The sequence below is a fragment of the Peromyscus eremicus genome, chromosome 11, assembly GCF_949786415.1.
Source record: "Peromyscus eremicus chromosome 11, PerEre_H2_v1, whole genome shotgun sequence".
Taxonomy (NCBI): Eukaryota; Metazoa; Chordata; class Mammalia; order Rodentia; family Cricetidae; genus Peromyscus; species Peromyscus eremicus.
Genome location: NC_081427.1, coordinates 15,724,771 through 15,748,983, shown reverse-complemented (window position 1 = coordinate 15,748,983; position 24,213 = coordinate 15,724,771). Strand labels below are relative to the sequence as shown.

Here is a 24,213-nt window from a genome sequence, read left to right as displayed (position 1 = left end):
AGATTATATTAAGTAAGAACCGATGTGTAGAGAATGCAAATATATTGCTCAGTCGGCACAACATTTTGAACTCTATTTGAAGCTTTCTGTGCAGTTGAGATTGCTTTTGATTCTTCATCAGCGCATTTGTCTATTTGGAATCAAAAGTCAAACTGGAAAAAGGAATCTATGTGGAGAAGGAGTTGTACTTAACATGGAAGAGTAAAACAGCAGGAAGAACTTTTATCTCTAAAGTAAATCCTCTAGAATGAAATAAATTACAAAAGCACCATAGAGATTTCTTTCTCTGCAAATCAGGATGGAGGCTGAGGAATTCTTTCCCACAGAAATCTCAGGGGTTGATGACTGATGGCAGGGGTGTGTAGGGAGACCTGAGAATGTATGGAAATCATCTACCACTTCCAGAGTATAAATACTTCCTGCATCTCATGACACAAAGGCAGGCTATTGTTATTGCCTTGGTTCTATTTTTTTTCTATTTTGTCTTAGTTATCTCATTTACCAACCAATATTTTCATTACAAAGAGAGGGATTTAGATTTTTTTGCTGTATTATTTTTGTGTTTTCATACTCTATATCATCAATAGAACCGATTTTAGTGTTTTCTTCGATTGAAAACAAGAAGTTGATAATCTGAATATTTAGGATAATAATTTCTAAAAGAGGAAACATCACACATTTTCATTTGTTTGGGTACATATTTTTAGGGTAGTGTTGGTCAAGGTAATTAGAATTCGTATTCTCTCTTTTGCCGGAGCTACCATAAAGGTCAAATTTCATCAGTGCCTCACTGAAAGTTCTGTGGTCACCTACAGCACTGTTCTAGTGTACGGGCATGTCACAGTTCATGGGACTCAGTTTTCTCTCATAGGAAATTTAGGGCCGACACTGTCCTTTCTTGCTTCTCTTGAATCGTTAAGGACGGGGCTGTGTTGTTCCTACATTTTTGGACAGAGACCAACCTCTATAGCAACACTCTTCTCCCGGGACACTGGAATGTTATATTTATGCAAAATGCTTCCTGTTTAAAAAAAATGTGCTTCACCGAAATTTTATAACCACTTAGCCTTAAGGAATTGTGAGTCATAAGAATATAAGCCCCAGTGTATCATGGTACACAAAGGAAATAAAATCAAATTGTTTGTATATCTTTATGTAAAATAAGAGTGTGGGTTTTTATAAATTAAACTAAAACTCTTTTCCTAAAATCTTGGATGGTAAGCCAGTTAATTGGTTCTTTAATGTGTTTAATTTTAAACACTTGAATTGGAAAATAGATCTTTAAAATTCGTTAATTACAACAACTAAAATGACAGTATAATTAAATCAAAGGAATAAACAAATTAAAGTTACTGTTAGTGTCTGTCTTTTCTTTAGGTTATTCACACCATCACTGCCACTGATAAAGATGACTTTGCCAATGGACCAAGGTTTAATTTCTTCCTTGATGAGCGCCTACCCGTGAACCCAAACTTTACACTTAAGGATAATGAAGGTGAACATAGATATGTTTTGTTTATCTATGTTTTTTCTGTTTTGACTGGCAGAGTACAGGCATTATTAGATTCGTCTCATTCCTCTATACCCAGGAACAGCTTGCAAACCGACATTCAAACTCAACCTGATGTTAGCGTGTTATGATCTGTGACTAGCTTGTATTTAAAACTGAACCATATATACGGATAACATTCATTGAATTTACTCAGTATTTCTTTAAGCAAGAAATGTACATGCAGTGTGCTCTTGGGCAAATTGTAAGAGAAATATTAGCTGATAAACGTGTTTATAATTACTGCAGCAACTGCTAGAAGGCAAAATATATTTAATTTAGGAAAAGTGAAAAATATGTCCCAAAGAGAGCCACGAAATCAGATGTAATATTTGAAAATTATTTGCTGCATTAGGAAAACTAACCAGAAGTGCTGTACAAATTGCATTGTCTCTTGTTATGGTAAATGTATTCTAAAAGATGGACAGAAAATATTTGTAATTGTAGGATATTGTTGTTTTAAAAAGTTTATAGTATATATTTTTAAAATTACTTTTATTCAATTTTCTGTCTTATATGGAGAAAAAGAACCCACCCAAGTTAGTAATTATGGAAATATATCATTATTTAGATTATTTGTTCCTCAAGGTTTTATTTAAGACCCTGTTTTATTGGGGGGGATATTGAAAGGTAATTAGTATATGTAATTTTCTGATTAGCACCAACATCCCTCCAAATGTTTATGATGTTGATTTGAATATGCTATGATCTAGGACTTACCATTTTGTATAAAATCCTGACGGGAGACAATAGTATATCAGTCTTATAAGGAACATGTATCCTTTCTCTGCATATGTTGGGGCAAATATAAAACACATAGTTAACTCTGGGCAGAATTGAGACTTATGAACAGTACCACAATAAAATGTGTACATATTCTGTTTATCTAAATAAAATACATATTTATAGAAAATGGTGTAATGATATTATCAAATTTCAGCAGTGATATTTTCTTTTACTTCCCACACAAATGAAGTAGTTCACTGAAATAAGTCTAACAATTTTTCTAGTGTAGATATAAAATCATCTAACATATTCATTGGGTATAGATTGGAAACTCTCTATGTCAGTTTTTATGATGTGTGAGTATGTTTTCAGAAGTACATCCAGAATCCACTTCCTGCTCTTTCCAACACCCCTGCCATTACCACCACTCCAATGGCAGCAAGAATAAGCACAGGGAGTGTTTGGTGAGCTTAGACATGATACATCTGGTCCTGTTGTAAAGAGTTATAGTCCACTGTTCCCCAGATTTAAATCAACGATGATGAAAGTTTAACATCAGAAAAGGAGATTGGTTCAATGATTTAAACAGAAGTTGAGTGAGTCTTGAATGCCTGAGGCTGGCGATGTACCAGAATGAGGAAAATGAAGTAGATGATATCTTTATGATGTCAACATCTATGAAAAGTGGAAACCAAATTAAGAATGGGCAGTAAAGATATATTGTAGTAATCCAAGTTTCATAGCTTATGGGAACTAGGCGCTTCTATTTCTCGTCTTAAGAGAAAGATATAAAAACTAACAATTTGAGACAATTAGTATTATAAGATTTATCAATAAGTGCTTTCATTTTTTTCATAGAAAATGGATTGTGAGAAGGCCAAAGAATCATTTTTATTAATAATCATTTTGTGATAACCTTAGGATTCAGGGATAGAGTATCTTTTTTTTTTTTTTTTTGGTTTTTTTTTTGGGTTTTTTTGGTTAGTGATGTCAGGACATTCCTTTCAAAGTACTACCTCCTGCACAAGATGTTTGTCTGAGAAGGCAGTTTTCCCTGGATGCTTTCCACTGTATTTTCCTCATGCACCTAGTCTGTTGCACATCATCCCTATGCATCCTATAATAACATGAAAAACTATCGAAATGTATTCTGCTCAGTAGAACATATGTAAAATATCCCTTGCTCTTCATTCAGGAACACTGCGCTGTCTTTGAGCATTTATACATGATGTCATGTTAGTAGGTTGAAAGTTTATGAAGACAGAATCCCCCACAATAACTGGTTCATCATTGAACTAAATTCTATAAGAAACTATATGGTACTTGAATTAATCCTATAAGAATTCTATAATGCACTTGTAAAGTGCCTCTTTAATAAAAAAGAATATATATATATTTCATCTTAGAGAGACATTATAGTATTCCTTAGGCATAGATTAATTAATAAGAGATAACTAGGCTCCTTGTACTAGCTAAAAGGGTATTCCTTCATCTGAATTATAGTAAGATTCCCATTTGTTATGAACTCCATTTTGAATAACATGATTTAATACGATGCTCAGGTTTTCTTCCTTCTTTGCATGTTTTCTTACATATTTTATTACTAGTTAATTTGTAATCTACTAATTTATGGGGGAATTGAAAAACTAAAATCATCAAAAATGTTTCATTTATTTATTAAGAGTTATTCGGGTTTCCTTAGCTTTCATTACTCACTGTGACATATGCTGGGAATATACTGAAAGAAAACACCAGCATGGAGCTAATGATCTGCTGGGGAAGCAGGAGGTCTGTCAGAGAAAATGTGTTCCAAACACTCACTGTTTGGTTTGTGGCCATTTTTAAGTGACAGACATGAAAGACACTGATGCATCTTTTAATTTTTTGTGTATTTTCTTGAACATATCTGTCTTAAGAGTGATATTGGATATCAGCCTAATCTAATTACAGGAGCAGATTCCAATCTTGTTCTTTGTTAATATGCTTTTTGTTTGTTTTCTTAATGATAATGGGACATATTTCCTCATGTGTCTAGTGACATATTTGTGAACACATAGCCTGGAAACTACACCACTCTCTCTTGCAATTTTCTTTAACAATGTACTTGAGGAGGGAAACTTGGAAAACAGTAAATTTTTTCTCTCACAAACCTAAAGCTACTTTGGAAGGTAGAGAGAGCATTCTCTGCTTCCAAGATGGAGTTTTTGCATTGTATGAAATGGAAGACACTATCTCCCACATGATAGAGGAACAAAGGAGAGAACCCATTGAAAGGAGCTTTTTGCAATATGGCATAAATCCACTCCAGCTGAACAGATCTATAAACTGCTGAGTAGGACCCAACTCCCAGCAATAATGTATTGTTGGTTAAATTCCCAACAACACTGTGGAAGGGACTGAAAATTTCAAACTTCGACACTATGTTTTCATGTTAATACACTATTCCTCCCAAAACCCATCCAAACATGTTCAAATGAATCCAATCAGAAGGTGAGCTGAGTAGATTCTACTCATCGCTGATTTTCTCTGTTCCTAGAAACAGTAAATCTGGAGTATCTTCCAAAGAATTTGATTGTGCTTGACAGTGCTCCTAGATTCATTGCATGCTCAATACCAAGACAGGCCTAATGAGGTCCTTTTGTCCTTTCTCTGTTTTAGTGTAGGGCTTTAGCTCTGATAGACTTCTAAAAGTAATTTCCAACTGGATCTTCCTTGTTAGAAAAAGTCTTCAAGGGAAAATCAGTCACACCCACTTGAGGTCCTTTCATTTCCAGGTTGAGTACCAACCCTGGAATTTTTAAAAGGCTCTCATTATTGCTCTGTGCTCCAGTGTATAATCTTGAATCCATAGTGGTTCCTAGCAGAAGAAACTGGAGGTAGAACAAATCACTCCTTGCTGTTTGTCAAGTATCTCTCCACATTCTCCTTTCTGGAACCTTAATCTGCCTAATTATCTTGCTGCTCTGGTTCTCTCTCTCACTAAACAGACACTTGCTTCCCATATTCAGAGTTTCTTTTGTAATAAGTGGAGTAAAATTTGGCCCAAGCCCTACTTTTTCTCCCTACTTTATTCTAAAAGCCCATGTTAATTTGGGAATAATTTCATTGAACAGATTTGATATTACCTCAGCTTGGAAAAGAAGGCATTGTTCAATGATTACTGTCTTTGCTAGGATGGATATGTTCCTAGTATGCTAAAATCTTTGAAATTTAGAAGATAATAGAGATCTCATCTATTTCCCCTTCCCAGGACAATTCATGTGTCCTACTTTGGGTCCTCCTTGTTAGCTAGCTGTGGTGATATTTTATTTATGCTCTAACAAATAAAATTTATCTGGGGATCAGAGGACAGATCGAGCCACTAGATTAGACATAGAGGCCAGACATTGGCGACACACACGCCTTTAATCCTATCACTCGAGAGACAGAGATTGCTCTGGATCTCTGTGAGTTAAAGGCCACACTGGGAACAGAGTCAGGTGTAGTGGCACACACCCTTACTCCCAGCATTTGAGATGTCATGTCTTTGCTTGGGAAGGACATATGCCTTTAATCCCAGGAAATGATGACAGGAAGCAGAAAGGTATATAAGGTGTGGGGACCAGGAACTAGAGGCTTTTAAGAAGTTCAGCTGAGATCTTTTGGGTGAGTACTCAGAGGCTTTCAGTCTGAGAAAACAGGAACTTGCTCTCTTGAGACTCTCTGCAGGCTGAGGATTTCAGTCAGAGGATTCATGGAGTTGGTGAGGTATGAGCTGGTGACTGGCTTGTTCTATTCCTCTGATCTTTCAGCTTTCACCTCATTATCAGGCTCCATGTTTTTTATAATAAGACCTTTAGCAATTCATGTTATAGCTAGCTTCTCTGGAGATGTTGGTTGTAGTCTGGTTATCCTTTGTTTTATATCTAGTATCCACTTATGAGTGAGTACATACCATGTTTGTTCTTCTGAATCTGGGTTACCTCACTCAGGATGATATTTTCTAGTTCTGTCCATTTGCCTGCAAATTTCATAATGTCATTGGTTTTGCTTCTGAGTAGTACTCCATTGTGTAAATGTACCACATTCTCTTAACCCATTCTTCAGATGAGGGGCATCTAGGTTGTTTCCAGGTTTTGACTATTATGAATAATGCTACTATGAACATAGTTGAGCATGTGTCCTTGTGGTATGATTGAGCATTCCTTGGGTATATGCCCAACAGTGGTCTAGCTGGGTCTTGAGGAAGACTGATTCTCAATTTTCAGAGAAACCACCATACTGATTTCCAAAGTGGCTGTACCAGTTTACACTCCCATCAACAGTGGAGGAGTGTTCCCCTTGCTCCACATCCTCTCCAAAGTAAGCTGTTATCCATGTTTTTTATCTTACCCATTCTGACAGATGTAAGATGTTATCTCAGAGTCATTTTGACTTGCAGTTCCCTGATGACTAAGAATGTTGAACAATTTCTTAAAAGTCTTTCAGCCATCTCTGGTTCATGAGATGGCTTTTTGGAGCCCACTACCTGTGGTGGGACACCTTACACAGCATGGAAGCTGGAGGAGGGGCTTGGACTTCTACTGAATGGACTAGACTCTGCTGACTGCCCCTGGTGGGAGGCTTGCCTTCTTGTAGGAGGGAATGTGGTGTGGATTGTCAGGGGAGGAGGATGCAGGGGTGGGAGGAGGGAAGAGGGGGATCTGTGATTGATATGCAAAATGAATAAAAAAAATTTTTTTTTTTTTTTTTTTTTTGGTTTTTCGAGACAGGGTTTCTCTGTGTAGCTTTGCTCCTTTCCTGGAACTCACTTGGTATCCCAGGCTGGCCTCGAACTCAAAGAGATCTGCCTGGCTCTGCCTCCCGAGTGCTGGGATTAAAGGCATGCGCCACCACCGCTCGGCTGAATAAAAGAATTCTTAATAAAAAAAAAAAAAGAAGATAATTGTAATTGACTCAGAACCTTACCCCAGGTTTGAAGCAGCACACAGATCTCCAAAATATATGAGGATTAGAATGGGTGGTAATGCTTTATAAAAATGCAGTTCTCAAATCAAAGGGAGTAGCATAATTCATTTCTGCTCCGAATGTAAGTGACTATGGCTGGAGAACACAGCGTTAGGTTATCCCAATGATCATGTTCCAATATGATAATAGCTTCATAAAAATCTTAGAATAACAAGAAAAAATTGGTTATGTATCAGTATCTTCAAATACATTGGTGTACACATCACTTAGGATGTTACAGAACTGTCAGAAACTCTGGGCAACAAGCCTCAGATGCTTTCATACATGTTTACATTGTGTCTTAGTGAAAGCTACCTATATTCCCAAATGTTTATCCCATAGTCAAGGTGAGGTTAACTCACAAACAGCAGTGGACAATTAATGGATATTTATTTATTATTTATTTATTTACTTATTTTTTTGGTTTTTCAAGACAGGGTTTCTCTGTGTAGCTTTGCGCCTTTCCTGGATCTTGCTCTGTAGACCAGGCTGGCCTTGAACTCACAAAGATCCGCCTGCCTCCTGCCTCCGGAGTGCTGGGATTAAAGGCGTGCGCCACCACTGCCCGGCTAATGGTTATTTAGGGGGCTAAAGATAACTTGATATATTTGGCTCAGGACCTGAAACATTCCAACCTATTTACAATGGCTAAAGTGAGAAAGCCAGACAGAAACAGAAACAAGCTTAGGGTGACTGAGGACCCTGAAAGTTCTGTGTATTAATGAGGCAACTTTGGAGAACATTTAGTGTGGTGTGGGATTCTTTCTAGTACTTTAGTTATAGCAGTTTTTAACTCTGTGTGATAATCATTATTGTTACCCAATATTACTATTGTCACTTTTTTAAACCTGCTATAATTCCCCACTCATAAGAGTACAGTGTGCTCAATTGGCTCACTGTACCCGAAGGCATCCATAGGCATACCCTACTAAAAGACTAGCTCTCATGAGATGAGTAGACACCCGAAAGTCCTGAGAAATGACTGCAATAGTAGTACATAATCTCATATCAATCTCAATTCATTTCTCCTTACTTTACTTGAAAACATGGATGGCTAAATAAAAATGTCATGTGGATGTATCCAAAACAGCAGCATTGATGCTTCCAGGAAGATATTTCAGTGTTGGCTTAAATCTGGGGTCTCTGGGAATCTGTTCTAAGTGGGAAGTAACAGAACATAACAGGTTTCCACTTAGAGTGAGAAATGTTCCTCCATAGGCTCATGAATTTGAACACGTGGTCCTCAGTTGGTGGTGCTCTTTAAAAGCATGTTGTAAAACCTTCAGGAAGTAGTATCTCATCAGAGATGGATTTGAGAGTTTAAAAACTTTCCTCACTTAAAACTCTCTCAATCTCCTCTTGTGTAGATAAAAATGTGCTCATCCAGCTTCTAGCTACTGCTTCTATGCCTCACCTTCACATCCATGATGAACTCTATCCCTCTAGACATGCAAGCTAAAACAAACCATTTTTTCCTTAACTTTCTCTTAATCTTTTGCCACAGTGACAGAAAAGTAACCAGTGTAGTAGGGGTTAAATAAATTGAACTCCTGAAGTTCATAGAGTACACTAGAGAGTATTTTCTATGAAAAAAAAAGTCTTTCAAAATTCTAAAAAAAAAAAAAAATCTTAAGGAAAACAACAGTAGACATGCAAATGTGGACAAGGAGAAGCCAGAAGTCCTCAATGCTACATAAAGAACCACAGACAACTTAAAAATGTTGAGAGCAGTGGAAATGATCTTCCTCAGGAGAAAAGCACACCAGTTGGTTTTTCACACCAGATGATCAGTCCTAAAAACTTACATACATGTAACATTATACAGATTGAGCAAGTTGTGCTTTATATGTTTAGAAATTATAAATATGTATATGTAGACATATAGATATATATGTATGTATATACATATTTTATACACACATATATGTATTTGTGTATGTATGTGTATATAAATATTTATATGAACATATATAAAGAGGCCCTGAATTTGGAAAAGACTAAGGAGAGGAATAAGGAAAGAAAGAGTTTAGATAGAGGAAATAGAAGAGAGAAATGATGTAATCATAATTAAAAAATATAAAAGAAAGAACTTTTTAGCAATGATGTGAACATACCCTCAGAAATTTCTCCAACTTTATAGATAACATATTTTACAAATTTACAGATAATAAATTCAAATTTTAAACAATTTGAATGAAGTTAAAATAATCATTTGCAAATTAGAAGCAAATAGTTACTAGTAGTTTTAGAGGTAGGACTTCAATGAAAATAAAAATCACTCTGCTACCTAAACTGTAGTCTCTTATTAATGCTGAGAGGCCATAGTCACCCACTGAATGCTCAGAAAATTTAACAACTATGTAAGACCTCTCATGAAATTCCATTATGAAAATATATGGTCATCACAACCAACTTAAAATAAGATAAAGTTCTCACATATTTAAATACAAAGTATGAAATACTCAATATGTAATTATTCTGCTCCCAGAAACAATGGATTGGGTATAGAACATACCTATAAATCAAGAATAACAGAGTAGAAACAGAAAACATATTAAATATTAAACATGTTTTGGAAAATTTTATTTTGCTCATTTATTAGACAAATACCCATTTTCTTTAAAAATAATGCAGGGTGCACACTCATATCCTCTTCTGTCCAACTGACATTTTATACTGTTCTTCATCAGGCATCTCTCTAGGTCCCACTGCACCACACTATAGCACCTCTCTTCCCATCTTGGAAAATGTTTTTTCCTCTAAGAGAAAGTCTGTTGTCAGCTCTCAGGTTAACACTGTTTCACTTCTGCTACTTAATCTTTAAAGTGGTATGTAGTCTGCAGTGTGTCAGACAGTGGTGTAAGCTGTCTGGATTCTGGATTCGAAGGAATTAAATCACCTGCCACTCCTGCTTCCATGGCCCTTGTGTGGTTCAAGAAGCAAGAATTGTGTGAGGTGTGATTTGCAATGCAAGCCAGTTAGGTGACTGCAGAGAGAGCATTCATGCTGCACTTAAAATGTATTAGGAATGTGATTTGACCAGATGGAGTGACACAGAGAACACGTTTGAACAAAGAGGTTTATACAGGTGACAGACGAATCATACCATGCATTGTTTAGAAAAATCTAGCAAGCATTGTATTACAGAGACTTGGCCACATTTTAGTTCTTCTTGAAATATAATTCATAAATAAAATGCAACTGTCTATTCTTAAAAACAACTAAATGAATCTACCATTTAGCTCCTGGGCAACGAGAGTCAAATTGTAATCATTAGAAAACTTATGCTATGCTAAACAAAAATGATCAGTGTTCTTCTGAAATGTTGTTTTCCCTAGATCATTAATTAAATATTAATCACATATATTAAGATAATAAAACCGGATAATTATTTTATAAGATATAGTATGAAAAAGACTGTGAATATTTGATTTAATTTAATGAGCTTATTGGCTTTAAATAATATGCTGTTAGTAATGCAGTCTTATTTTAAATTTAAACCAGGTTAAGAAGCTGGAGAAATGGTTAAAGTTCTATCAGAGACACTAGATTTGGTTCTCAGCAAACCACATGCCGCTTCACAATCATCCACAGTTTCAATGACGTGGAATCTTATGCCCTCTTCTGACATCCATGGACATACTTATGAACATGATACACATACATACACACACACACACACACACACACACACACACACACTCACATACATGCAACAAAACACTCATACATAAAATGAAATGAAAAATCTAAAAAGAATTTTAAAACATGGTAAAGAAATTAATTGTAAAATTGTAGGAAGAAATGTGTGAAACGTTTGTTGATTGATATGCACGTTTTCCTTCAGTAACCTTCCTTAGTAACTTGTAAAATTTTAAGTTTAGCACCAAAATTCTCCATTAAGTAAATTTAGCCTCTTAGTTTACCAGCTCTAATAATTGAGCTGTAGTCATAATATCAGCCAACAAGCCATTAATGGAATGCATTAGGGATCTGTTTGTTCATGCCTTGGCTAATATGGAAGAACAGCCCATTCCTCTAACATAAAGTCATTCCTAGTCAGCATGGTGGATCTGATTTATTTCAGAAACCTCCTGTTGGGTCTTTTGGGACTAGGATTTATTTAATGTAAAGAGGTTTGCCAGACTAAGTCCTAGGCTTAACTCTAACTGTAAAGTGTATTTGTAAGTCCTACAGATTTTAGCAATGAAAGAGACCACCAATACCTCTGTACAGTGATGTCTAAACCATTCACAGGGTAACAAAGCACATTGGATCTTTAAAATTTAATTAGTATTCTATTTCATGGATATGTGCATGAACAGATACTTTGTGACACATTTTATAAATTTGTATTGTTGTGTATTTACTGTATTTTCTATTTCAATACTGTAAGTCATGAAGAAAATATTTTTGTTTAGAACATGTGAAGTTTCTCAGTTCACTTACCATTCCTGATCATAAACGCTATATCAAATAAGATGTGCAATGGTATTATTATGAGAAATGATAGTAGTTTAATAACATAAATACTTAATCCATCCATAGTTCTCTACATTCTTGATTTGATGTGTATTTTCAAGTTATATATACAATCATATTTTTAAAAATTAATGTTTTCCCCAGAAAAGCATTTACTGATTTATTTTTCAATACCAAATGGTGAGTATATATATATATATATATATATATATATATATATATATATGAAAGTAGAATTTACACAGACTAAGCAGGTTAAATTCATGTATTTAGGAATATATATAAATATAGGTATTCCTAAGTGATATGTATATCACAATTTAAAGTATGTATTTATATATCTATGATTTTCAATATATATATATATATATATATATATATATATATATATATATATATTACAAGTTTCAAAAAAAGGAGAGACCATGTATTTGAAAGGGAGCAGGGACTGATACATACCTAAGAGGGTTTGCTTGGATGAATGTATTGAGGGATAAATGATGTGACTATATTTTAATCTCAAAAATAATAAGAAAACAAATGACTTTATAAATATCATTTATAAAATATTTATTAAAAAATTTATCAATTATTTTTGCCTTCACTGTGTCATTTAAAATTACTTCTTTGTAATACTAATTTTCCATCGGAAAATATGCAATGAATTGCTTATGATATCATTTTTTAAAGATCATTTAAGTGAAAAGGAGAATAATGGGTTGTGTGGAGACATTTGAAATTGTACTAAATGAGAACTTTAAGCAGACATTGTATATGGAAATGATTTCTGTCCTGACTCTGCAGCTCTTAGTGTATCTTCTGATGCTCTTTCTTGCGAATTTCACAGTGCATTGGCATGGCAATGCAGTCCTTTTGTTTGAGGCCCATTAGAAACCTTGGGAGCTTTTCAGAGCTTATTTTATATTTCTTTAGCATTGTCAGCTGCATAGCAGTCAATATCCCCATAGTTTTATTTTTGGCCTTCAAATAAGAACTCGCAGCTGGCGCTGTAATGTGCTTAATTTCTCCACCGAGCATAAACATTTAAAATTCTGTTTTTATCCACAGGGTTTCAAGAAAACATTTAGTGATTTCTCCCATTCCTAAACAAAATAGTGCACACATAATCGCCCCTAAGTTACAAACCAAACATCAGACATCCTCTAATGGATGTGGCAGCCACTGTGCCCTGCTGAGTCACTTAACTGCTGTCAACAAGGAGCTGGGACATGTTTTGATTCTACTGTGGCTCTCCTTCCCCTACCAGTCAAGTCTCAGGGTCACCAGCTACTAACATTTATCTGGCTTCACCTGACAGAACCATGCTGTCCTCTGGCTTTACACTTTCTGAGCATGAATGCTGCAAAGTTAAACACTGTGTGCACCGTCTGACCCCAAAGTAGGGATGTGTGAATTTCTGTGTTAGCAAGCAGTTTTAGTAGATGTCTTAGTATAGATGGAAAAATACGCTTTTGTTCTCTCTGAATGTTTCAAGCACTGCTGATTTTTTGTGTTGTTTTGATGCGGCCCTTTTGATCCATTTCCCAATGCTTGGTTTACTAACCCACGCTGTCTCTCACCTTTTTTCCTCCCACTCCCAAGAACAAAAGGAAAACTGACTCATGCGCTCTATGAAAACAAAACTTCAAAAAAAATCATAGAAAACAAACTATAAAAAAATCTATTTTTACCATTCCAGACATGTTGCTTTGTTTTTCCCTGAAGACACAGTCAGCCCTATTTTTACCTCATTATATTTATTGCAAAGAACCCCGACATTGTAGGAGTACTATGACCCAACATCTACATAAATAGTCATGAGCATTTCAACAAATTTAAAGAGTAGAAATATGTATTCGCCAGAACTGACTAAAGACTTTCTTCAAGGATTAAACATCTAGTAACTAAACATGATTTTTTTCTTTTGCAATGACTCATCATTTTAGTGCTAAAAAAATGTGTATGGTTAATAATGAGTAGAGGAGTTCCTTAAAGTTCAAATTCAAACATTTACCACAGTTACTTTTACCATTCACTTCTACCATTTTATTATTATGCCATAATTGTGGTTTTTTTAGTATTCATTGTTTGGGTTTTAAATTTGAACATGTAACAGCCCCATACTTAACCACCACCTTATCTTTCTCATTTTCTTTTGATACATGTCTATCGTTATAATTCTTGGGTGGTGACCTGGCCATGACTCAAGCTGGCCATGAGCCTCCATATTCCTCTCTCTGCCTCCTGAGTGTTAGTATAAACTGGCATTCACCCACCTGCCTGCTAGTGTTTGCTTCTTTTACCTGTCACCTAAATTATCACGTTTTTCATGAGGAGATTTCTGGATGACATGATATCCAATTTTGATTCATATACATTTATATGTTCTTCTTTGTTTTTATATACAGTATTGTATATGCATATAACCCTTCTGTATAATTAATTGTCAAAATAGACTAAAGAGTTTTCAGAGATCATTACCAAAGTGTTGATAAAATCTTTTGTCTTCTTTGCAAGACGTTTTCTTTATGAGAGTGATAGAGCAGCCAGACAAAAGTAAAAGAAAAAAAATAAAACCTCAAAAGTGCTACTTTACTATATTTTATATAAATAATATAATAGTAATTTAAATCGATTTCTAGTCTCCTCTGAAAGCTTTATTTATAAAACATGTCAATAGAGTATAGTGAATACTACATAATTTTCCACAACTTTTTATGAATCTAAAATCAGAATTATTAGATTGTCGGGTTTCTTTGTAATTTAAAGGTTTATGAAGAAGATGGGTGGCAGATGGTCAAAGGGATGGCATTACAGGGTGCAAATGAGAACATACTGGTATGTTGGATGGTAGGTTGGTGTTTTGGCAGACATACAAGTGAGGCCACAGGGTGTTTGCAAACCTAAGTGAACAGGCAGAATTGAGAGTTGAAGCTTTGAGATTGTAGTCATTCTTGGAGGTTTTTAAAGGGGGAGGCAAGAGATAAAGGAGGAGTAAGTCTTCACTAGACAGTCTAGCAGATTATGCAATGGAAGGAGTGCACCTTAGGTTAGTTCATTTGGGTATTGATTTTGTAATCCATGACATTGTAATAAGAAACCAGCAGAAGACAAACTCCTGCTGAGTAGAGTTCATATCAAAACATATTATGTAAGTGAAGCTTTACAGGAAACCCAGACAAAACTGTATCATGTGTGGGCTCCATGAGTTAAATTATGAATGACTGCTAGAGCTGCCTGAGAACCTACAAACACTGAAATGTAAAAGCCTGCCTATTCTTCCGGATAAAGCAGCTCTTCTCAGCTGTCTTCAGATAAATAACAAAGAAAACCTAAACATTTGCCCTAATGAGTGGCACACAGCTGAGAATCTCAAATGTTTCTGCTGCTGTGTGGGGTTTACGAAGATTGTTTCTATGGTCTATTTTACTGTCCTTTGTACAAAAAGTATCTCTTAGGCTTACTAAAATCAAAGAATCCATTGAAATGGCTAGGGATCTGTATATATATTGCTTTCCACTTTCAGGAACATGTGGTTTTCATATTTTCTAAGGTATGTTGGACTTTTAAATGGATTTTTATTAGCCACTTAAAATATTTTAAAACATGTCTTATTTTAACTTTAACTCTATGTAATTTACTAAAAGTAGTCAAATATTAGGATCCATTATGTGGGATTTTTTTTTCTGAGACAGTGTTTCTCTGTGGAGCATTAGAGCCTATCCTGGAACTTGCTCTGTAGACCAGGCTGGCCTCAAATTTACAGAAATCTACCTGCCTCTGCCTCCCAAGTGCTGTGATTAAAGGCATGTACCACCACCAACTGGCTATGTGTGATTTATAAATATATAGAAACACGATGTTCATAAAATTAACTAAATAAATTATATCCAAACTGTATGGCCAATAGTAATTTGCATTCTACTACTTCTATTCTGTAGCCTTCTATCATTACTGAAACAGAGATGGAAAGACAGTCTTCATGTCAACAATGTATTTTACTATAAATACATTCATGAAAAATCCCACAATGTTATCCATTAAAAAGCTCCATAAATAAAATATTATATTTGATATTATTGCACTTCAATGCCTTTGAATTTCACTATTTCTAAGTCAGCACAATATTCTTTTAGTTTTCACATGAAATATTACATCTATGCTTATTCCTCCAATAGGCTTGCATAATCAATTCCGAATAAGAAATAGGTTTGTATAATGAATAAGGACTATACTATTTTGAAGAAGTAAAGCAGATGTGTTGGTATTTCTGCACTGAACTGATAGTGCATGTACTGCAAACACAATTACCTTAATTATGTTCTGAAAGAAATTTACCAGTCTCTGGAATTACTTAGAGACCTTCTGCTCATCTAAATCTGTTCCTGACATGTGACCTCCTTGTTATCTCAAAATTCTTTGTCATTTTTTTTCAAGTTTTATCACCATATTAGGTGACTTACTTTACATTCACACTATGGGGTTAAAATGACACTTTGAAAACAGTAGACATAATTTGTGTGTAATATTTTAATGTTTTAAATAAAGAGATTAATCGATTATATATATAGTGAATGCTTTTAAGAATCTTTGTTTATTTAAAAGCTTTATATTCTCTTCATCTATATCTCCCTACCTATCTATCTATTCATTTATCATCTATCTCTGTCCATGTATCTATCCATCTACATATGTGTTTATTACCACTTAACACCTGTCTTGTGTTTGTGAGATTGTGTGTTTTGTTTCCATCTTTGATGTTCATTCCTGATGTTCAGAGTATCTTGTTGGAGTTCGGTGAGTGTTCCACCACATATGTTTTGGTGGGTCCAGTGAAGTACAGAATACCCTTTGTCAGGAACCTGTTTTTCTGCCCTGCTATGCCTTTCTAGGTGAGAGGCCATTGCTCCTTAAATTCTCTTTGCTTTTTTAAAGTCACATTTTTAGCTGAAAAAAAAAATGAAAGTTTTATGTCACCATTTCATAAAACTTCTACTAAAAAATTTAAAGTACCATAGAAAAATCTCTTTGCTTTCTTTTATGACTGATCACCTTTAACTGTAATTCTAGTGTGTATCCTCATCAAAGTACAAACTAGCAGTTGTTCAGGGTTGTGGCACACAGGGTCCATAGCTAGGTAAGATCATTAGCATTTCCTCACCTCAGCCTGCATAGCTCCTCATCTCACAATAAAAGACAGTGTGGAAGAAGTTCCCAGTTTCATTTCAGCTTGGTTCCTTTGTATTATCTATAAATATGTTGTCTCTTCATCAAGAGTCTTGCTGTCTTGTTTTGTTGGAGTCTTGCTGTCTTGTTTTGTGGTGCATTCAAGATCAATGGAAATAAAGGGACCTGATTCGTTTGATAAAAGAATAGAAATGTCTGGTGGCTCTCTACTGGCTTCATGCCCTTTTCACATTTTAAATGTTTCCGCGACTAGGTCTATGTCCAAAGTTTTTATTGTTTTACCTTCTTCTCTGTAACGCCACTCTAATCTTTTTCCTGATACTAGGTCTCTTAACTTTTCAAATATGTTTCTCAATTTGAGAACCAATATTTGCTATTTCTTTGATAATTGCCCCTTTATGGTGGAGTGTCCATTTATAAACTGAAAAAAATTTCATATACCTGTTGTGTCCATTAAAGGAAATGTGAACCTTTCATGGCAGATTTACTAAGTATATTTTGTTTTGCTTATGTCTGTCATAGATAACACAGCCAGCATTCTGACAAGGCGGAGGAGATTTAGTCGAACTATGCAGGATGTGTATTATCTGCCCATTATGATCTCTGATGGTGGAATCCCCTCTCTCAGCAGCAGCAGCACCCTCACCATCAGGGTTTGTGCATGCGAGAGAGATGGGCGTGTGCGGACCTGCCATGCAGAAGCCTTCCTGTCCTCCGCGGGCTTGAGCACAGGAGCCCTAATCGCTATTCTTCTCTGTGTTGTCATTCTTCTTGGTAAGTGCCTATGATTCTAGCAAGTATGGCGACTCTAGAAAGGAAGTGAAGAGTAAGGAATGAGTACATGGTTAAGAAACATGACATCATGAATTTTCTTGTGATGAACTTTTATGATGATAATGCTAGGAGTTCTTTGATATGGTATTTACCAGCATAATTTGAATTAAGTGAAAGAAAAAGCCACAATAGAATACTTTGTGTAAAAGTCAAATAACCTATGATATTTAGATATTTGAGAGAGTTTGGGTGGTATCAAGGAAGACTGTATTTTGCTGAGGATGCCCTGAATCTTTGTAAGCTTTGCACAGCAAAGAAACACTTTGTGTAAGTAACATAGCAAAAGACCATGCTCAGGAGGAAAGACCAGGAGTAACCTGGGTGCAGGTATATTGAGATTTGAAAGGAAAGAAAGATGGAGCTGAGAAAAGTAAAGAAGAAGAAGAAGAAGAAGGAGAGAGAGAGAGAGAGAGAGAGAGAGAGAGAGAGAGAAGGAGAGTTGAGAGAAGGAGAGAAGGAGGGAGGGTAGGGTGAGAGAGAAAGAAAATCAGTAACACACGGTGTCTTGAAAGTCAAAAGTGAAAATGGCGGCAGAGAAAACAGACAATACGTTATACCACAGGTCTACTGATAATGTCAGGAGCAACTTAGCAGTTAAATAACTTCATTAAAAATTATTGATCACATCCGGCCACATAGCACTCAGGGTTTTAGTGCATTATAGCAAGACCTTATTCATTGTAGCAAGAGAGCAATCTTCACTATATTCATTGTAGCAAGCCACGCTGCATTAAGCTTTTCCATTTAGTCTTTTATAGTAATACGTAGAAGAGAAGGGAGCAGGACAACTCAGACCTTTGGAATTGTGTTCCTATGTACATTGTACATTTGCTAATTTCTTTAGGCATTGAAATGTGTCTTTTAAAAATTAAAAAGAAGAAACTGAGAAACAGAATAAGGCTGAGCAGTTACTGCCAATCTGTTCTCAATTAAATAATCTCGAGAGACTCTCGGTATCCAAGTTGGAAATTTTCAGTGAAAACTGCCATGACCAGAGGCTGCCAATAACATTTTTGGAGCTAATCAAAATAATCACTATGATTGTAATACTTCATTTCTACCACATTTAATACCAAGTTATTTTGGCATATAAAAGGATCAACAGACATTTTTGAGGTAAACACATCTGTGATGATGTAAATTTGCAGGGAGTGTGTTGTGATTCAAGGCACAATAAAAGCAAATGCAGACCACACAAGGGTTATGTATGAATCTGGAAACCCCTAAGCAGTCCAAATATGGGAATGATAAATAATTGATAGGAAAAATAATCTGAATAAATAAACCAGTACAAAAGTAGTTAACTAAACTTGTGTTTCCCTGGGAGTAAAATTAAGAAATAAAGAAGAGCAATTCATTTGAATTTTTTGTTTATGAAAATACAGTATCAGGGAGGCTGGAAAATTGGTTTAGCAGTTCACAGCATCTGCTGTCATTAGAGAGGACCTGAGTTCAATTCGCAGCACCACATGTTGACTCAGCACCGTCCTTATCTCTAGTTCTGGGGATCCAACACCTTCTTATGGCCTCTGAAGGCACTACAGATAAGTGGTGCACAGATATACATGCTTCCAAAATGTCTATACTCATAAAATGATACTAAATAGATTAATCATCTTAAACTATATAATATTAGGGTCCAAATTCAGTAGCACATGTATAGAGAATGTTTGGTGTCCACAAAGTATTGAGTTCAGTCCTCAGAACCATGTGAACCAGGCATGGCAGAACATATGGAATCTCAGTAGTGCTGAGAAGGGAGTGGGAAGATCTGGAATTCAAGGTCATCCTATGCTATATAGCAAGTTTGAGAAGGCTTGAGCTCCATCAAAATATGTCTCAAAATTACCTAAGGAAAGATAGTAACAATGAACTCAAATTCTCTGTAATTTTGAAACTAAGACAGAAAAAATAAAGAAATTCACTAAGAGAGGAAAAAGAAATCTGCTAACAAATGATAGAACACTGAAGAATGATAACATCTCAAAAATACAGCAATCACTGAGATTCCATGCTAGGTGTACAACTAAAATCTACTTTCAAATAACCCAGGATGATTTACAATTTTAAACAAAGAAGTATGCAATTTGTAATATATATTTATAATATATGATATATAAAATCATAATATTTATTTATAACATCATGGCTCTTTGATATTGCATTTCCCAACCAACTAATTTAAAATGGCATACCCATATTATGTACATGATTTCAAACACCGGGTGAATTTTTTTTTAATATTTTAATTTGATTTCCAAATTTTCAATAAGTTATTTGTCTCTAATTATTATCTTCACTCATGTTCTTAAAATGATGCATTCTTTTTTCATGGGATTTAAGGGAAATATTTAGTAACAGTTTCAAGGCTCTAAGTGTTCTCAAGAACAGTTAGAAGGACAGTACTTACAGTAAACCAGAAATGATTTTGTAGGAACAATTCACAGTAATGTTCTTAGAAAGGTTATTTATACCACAAGAAGTCTCCAATCACCTAGCCTGTCTCTGCTTTTATGGAAGTTTCTCTTGTTCACTCCCACCAAGATTCTTTGTAGGGTATTTACTTGATGTCACATCGCACACCAATAAGTGACAAAAATATATGAAAACAACCAGGACCACAATCTAGTCCGTGCCTTTCCATTGTGCTCTCTGAGTTAACACAGTTGCCTGTAACTAGAGAGATAATGTGTGCCTTAATGTCACACAAATCTAAACGGTTCCCTTTCACTCTGAAAATTATGCAGGTTGTGTAATTATCTGGGATTTTACTCTTATGTTATGCATGTATGTATTATATATGGGAGTCACTGGTTACTAGCAAATAATCCTCTTACTTGAAAAACATTAGACTCAGGGTTTAAATAACTACTATTCTATTTTGAAGCACCACACATCTTGAGGAAAATTGGAAGGTGGCCCAGCAGTTAAGGGCACTAGGTCCTTTTGCAGAGAACACAGGTTCGCTTTCCAGCATGTATGTAACATCTTATAAGAGGAGCTCCAGCACTGTCTTCTGCTATCCATGGGCCCCAGGCATGCATGCAACTCACTGACATACATGTGGGAATAGCATTTATACACATAAATTCAAAATAAATAAATCTAAACAAGCCTTACCATGAATACTTTTTAAACTTTTGGAAAATAGACACATATACAACTTAAAAAACATAGTATTATCCTCCAAATTCATTATGTAAGTATAATGCACACAAAATTTGAAGCATTTACTTTGTGAAGAATACAAATGATCTCTCTATTATGTAATAGTGTTGATTATTTTTTTCCTTTTTATGTGTATACTTTCTACAACAAAGTTTAACTGAAATCCTTTTTCTATTTGCTGAAATGTAAAGGCATAAAATACTGAGAAATGATCAAAACCAGGTGTCAAGACTTCTTTCTATGACTTTATTCAGTGTTAGCAACACTACTAACTATTTTTGGTGAGAGACCCTAAGACACAGTCTAGTTGTTCACGTGCTTGAATATTTGTGCCTAGGCATTAACCTGTGTACAAAATGTGTGTATCAATTAATGGGAAATTTTGCTACAGAAACCATTATTTTAAAGGGTTGACATCTTTACCCATTCTCTCAGTTCTTCTATTTAGTGTCTTCCTCAATATGTCTTGGTTGTTCTATTATTTTCCTCCTGTTATAATCTCTGCTTCTTCATTTCATAATTGTGTAGAACCAAAATACTGCTGTGAGGAATACATAAGCTATGAGAAAAATAATGCAAAATGAACAGGTTCCTATATAGCAAAAATTGTGCATAAACAAAGTAAAAACCATTTGCAGCTTTATAGAAAAATATTAACTTTGATTATTTTTATAGAAATATGTCCTGCCTTCTTCATATCCATACAAAATAATTATTTGTAAATTATAAACACAGATTTTTTTTCCAGTTAAAAGATTTCTTTCCATCACACTCAACAATGAATAGTTATTGTTTACACTGCAGTGAGTGTCAAGACACAAACTTAGCGAAAGAGAACAATACGGTGTCACACAGATCAGCAAATCTGCAGTGGTTTATTGACGTTATCAGTTTAGACATTCTCTGGAGTATCCCAATGTCTGTTGGCTCATTCAGTAGCGTGCAGATCAAGACTGTGTTGCAATGCTGTCCCGACTCTAGAAGGTGTAGAAAATATCATGGAAAACACTAATACTTAAAGTCCAAGCATTGCCTTCTCTCTTCTAACTTCATCCTGTTTCCATTTTTTCTTCAGCCATTGTGGTCCTTTTTATCACCCTGAGGCGCAGCAAGAAAGAGCCCTTGATCATTTCTGAAGAGGATGTGCGGGAGAATGTGGTCACTTATGATGATGAGGGAGGGGGGGAAGAAGACACTGAGGCCTTTGACATCACAGCTTTGAGGAATCCTTCCGCTGCAGAGGAGTTCAAGTACCGCAGAGACATTCGGCCTGAAGTGAAGCTTACCCCTAGACACCCGACATTGTCCACCCTGGAGAGTATAGATGTTCAGGAGTTTATTAAGCAAAGACTGGCAGAAGCAGACCTGGACCCCAGCGTACCCCCTTATGACTCTCTACAGACTTATGCCTATGAGGGTCAGAGGTCAGAAGCTGGGTCTATAAGCTCCTTGGACTCAGCAACCACACAATCAGACCAGGATTATCACTACCTTGGAGACTGGGGGCCAGAGTTTAAAAAGTTAGCAGAACTCTATGGAGAGATGGAATCTGAAAGAACAACATAGGCGGTCAATTTTTTTGGAGCTTTGTAGAATTTGCTTCCTGACCAAGTGGAGATATGACCTCAATATGACAAGGAAGTCGAGCGGAAACAGTACTTGGAACTGAGCAAGCTGTACACAGCTCCTGTAGAAACAAGTGCCCTTTTTATGATCAAAAGTGGGTTATTTAATTGGAAAAAAGTCAAATATAAAAAAAAGTACAGAGAAAAAGCTATTGTTCCTTGTGTATATTTTCAAATGCTCAATAAAGTCTATGGTACTGTTTAATTAAGACTATCTGAACTAAGCCAAACAGTGAATACTTACTTCACTATGTTGTGATTTCTTTTTTCCTAAAGCAAAATTTACAAAGGGGGCTTCACATCACTGTCAGATCCCTACAGTATCATACGCTGTCCATGGAAGCATACAGAGGTAGTCACAACCTCCCATACTACTTCTCTGGGTGGACCTTTGAGACCCTTAGTCTGTTATTATGACAAAGCTCATTATTCTTGTCCTTTGCTTCAATTACATGAGTTATCCCCAACAAACCAGGCAACTGTGTTGTGGACTTGAATACTTCATTCCCCTCTGCCCTCCCCACCTCTTTTCTCCATTCAAAGCTGATGGAGCATGGGGATTTGCTGCCTGTACTCTAACATATGCAACATCAGTGCCCTGGTTATGCACTTTCCTCGGCATTGGAGACCAAGGTCTCTGTCCTGTCCATCATCGTTTATGTTAACCGGGGACACTCTGTTTTTAAACTGATGGAATGAATAGACTCCAGTCATCAGATATGTCAGGGACATTTCGATTTCAAAAATAATTACAAACCTCATCCTGTATAAAACACGGGAAATTTTTCATTGTTTCTCTCTCTCTCTTTGGATCCCCGTTCATTTTAGTACATTTATATCTGAAGGTGGTTGTCAAATCTTTTGCCTGCTGGTTTATACTTCAGCACAGTTCACATATTTCCATCCTAGGTGGTCATCAATAATATGTAAGTCCCATGGTGAGTCTGATCCCTTTGTGGTTTTTCCTGTTGTTTATCTGTCTTCAACCTTCATTTGGGTCCACATTTTCTCACTTCCCCTGGTTAGTCCTTGCACATGTGGTCTTTACAGAAAATAGGTAGGAACAGGCCAAAGAAATAGAGGAATCACACATATGACCCCTGCACAGATCATCCCAAAACTCTGAACTTCAGAGTCCACAGCTGAAATAGCAATGACTTCTCTGCCTACCTCACAGGGCTGTTGTGAGGACAAAGTAGGCACTGTGGAACCACTCATCAAGAGCAAGGTATTCTGCTGGCTGAAGACTTGCACATACCCGATTTACCAATACCATTAGTTTCAAAATACATATCTGCATACATTTTACTAGATAGTGAACTCATGATGAGAAAATTTTATGAAACCTTCAAGAGTCAAACTATTGTTAACATAAACATGTAAAAACAAGTCTAATAGTTTTAATATTTTCCAAACAATCTCATTTTCCTTACAACTTCTTGGGGCTTTTTAAATTTTTTAAAAGAATATTCCTTTCTTTTGTTTTGGGGGCTTTATGTAAAAAAATATAGAAAATCAAGGTACTACTCTTTGAAATTACCTCATCTATGTATTCCTGGTAAATCAGAATTTTTAAACACATGAGATATAAAGTATTTGAAGGAATAGATGTTTTTCATTTAATTCTTAAATTTATTAGACTGTAACGTCCCCAAA

General features: G+C 35.6%; 1 protein-coding gene across 3 annotated transcripts in view; it reads left to right on the top strand.

Moving 5' to 3' along the window:
* Nucleotides 1-22,661, top strand: part of Cdh18 (cadherin 18) — a 255,064-nt gene extending 232,403 nt beyond the window's left edge. For all 3 annotated transcript variants that reach the window (XM_059276234.1, XM_059276233.1, XM_059276232.1), the window contains 3 exons: nt 1,378-1,495; nt 17,453-17,704; nt 22,008-22,661. In XM_059276234.1, the coding sequence (XP_059132217.1) occupies nt 1,378-1,495; nt 17,453-17,704; nt 22,008-22,498 (861 nt within the window). In that variant the 3' untranslated portion in view covers nt 22,499-22,661. The remainder of the gene's footprint in view (nt 1-1,377; nt 1,496-17,452; nt 17,705-22,007) is intronic.
* Nucleotides 22,662-24,213: the final 1,552 nt, after the last annotated feature.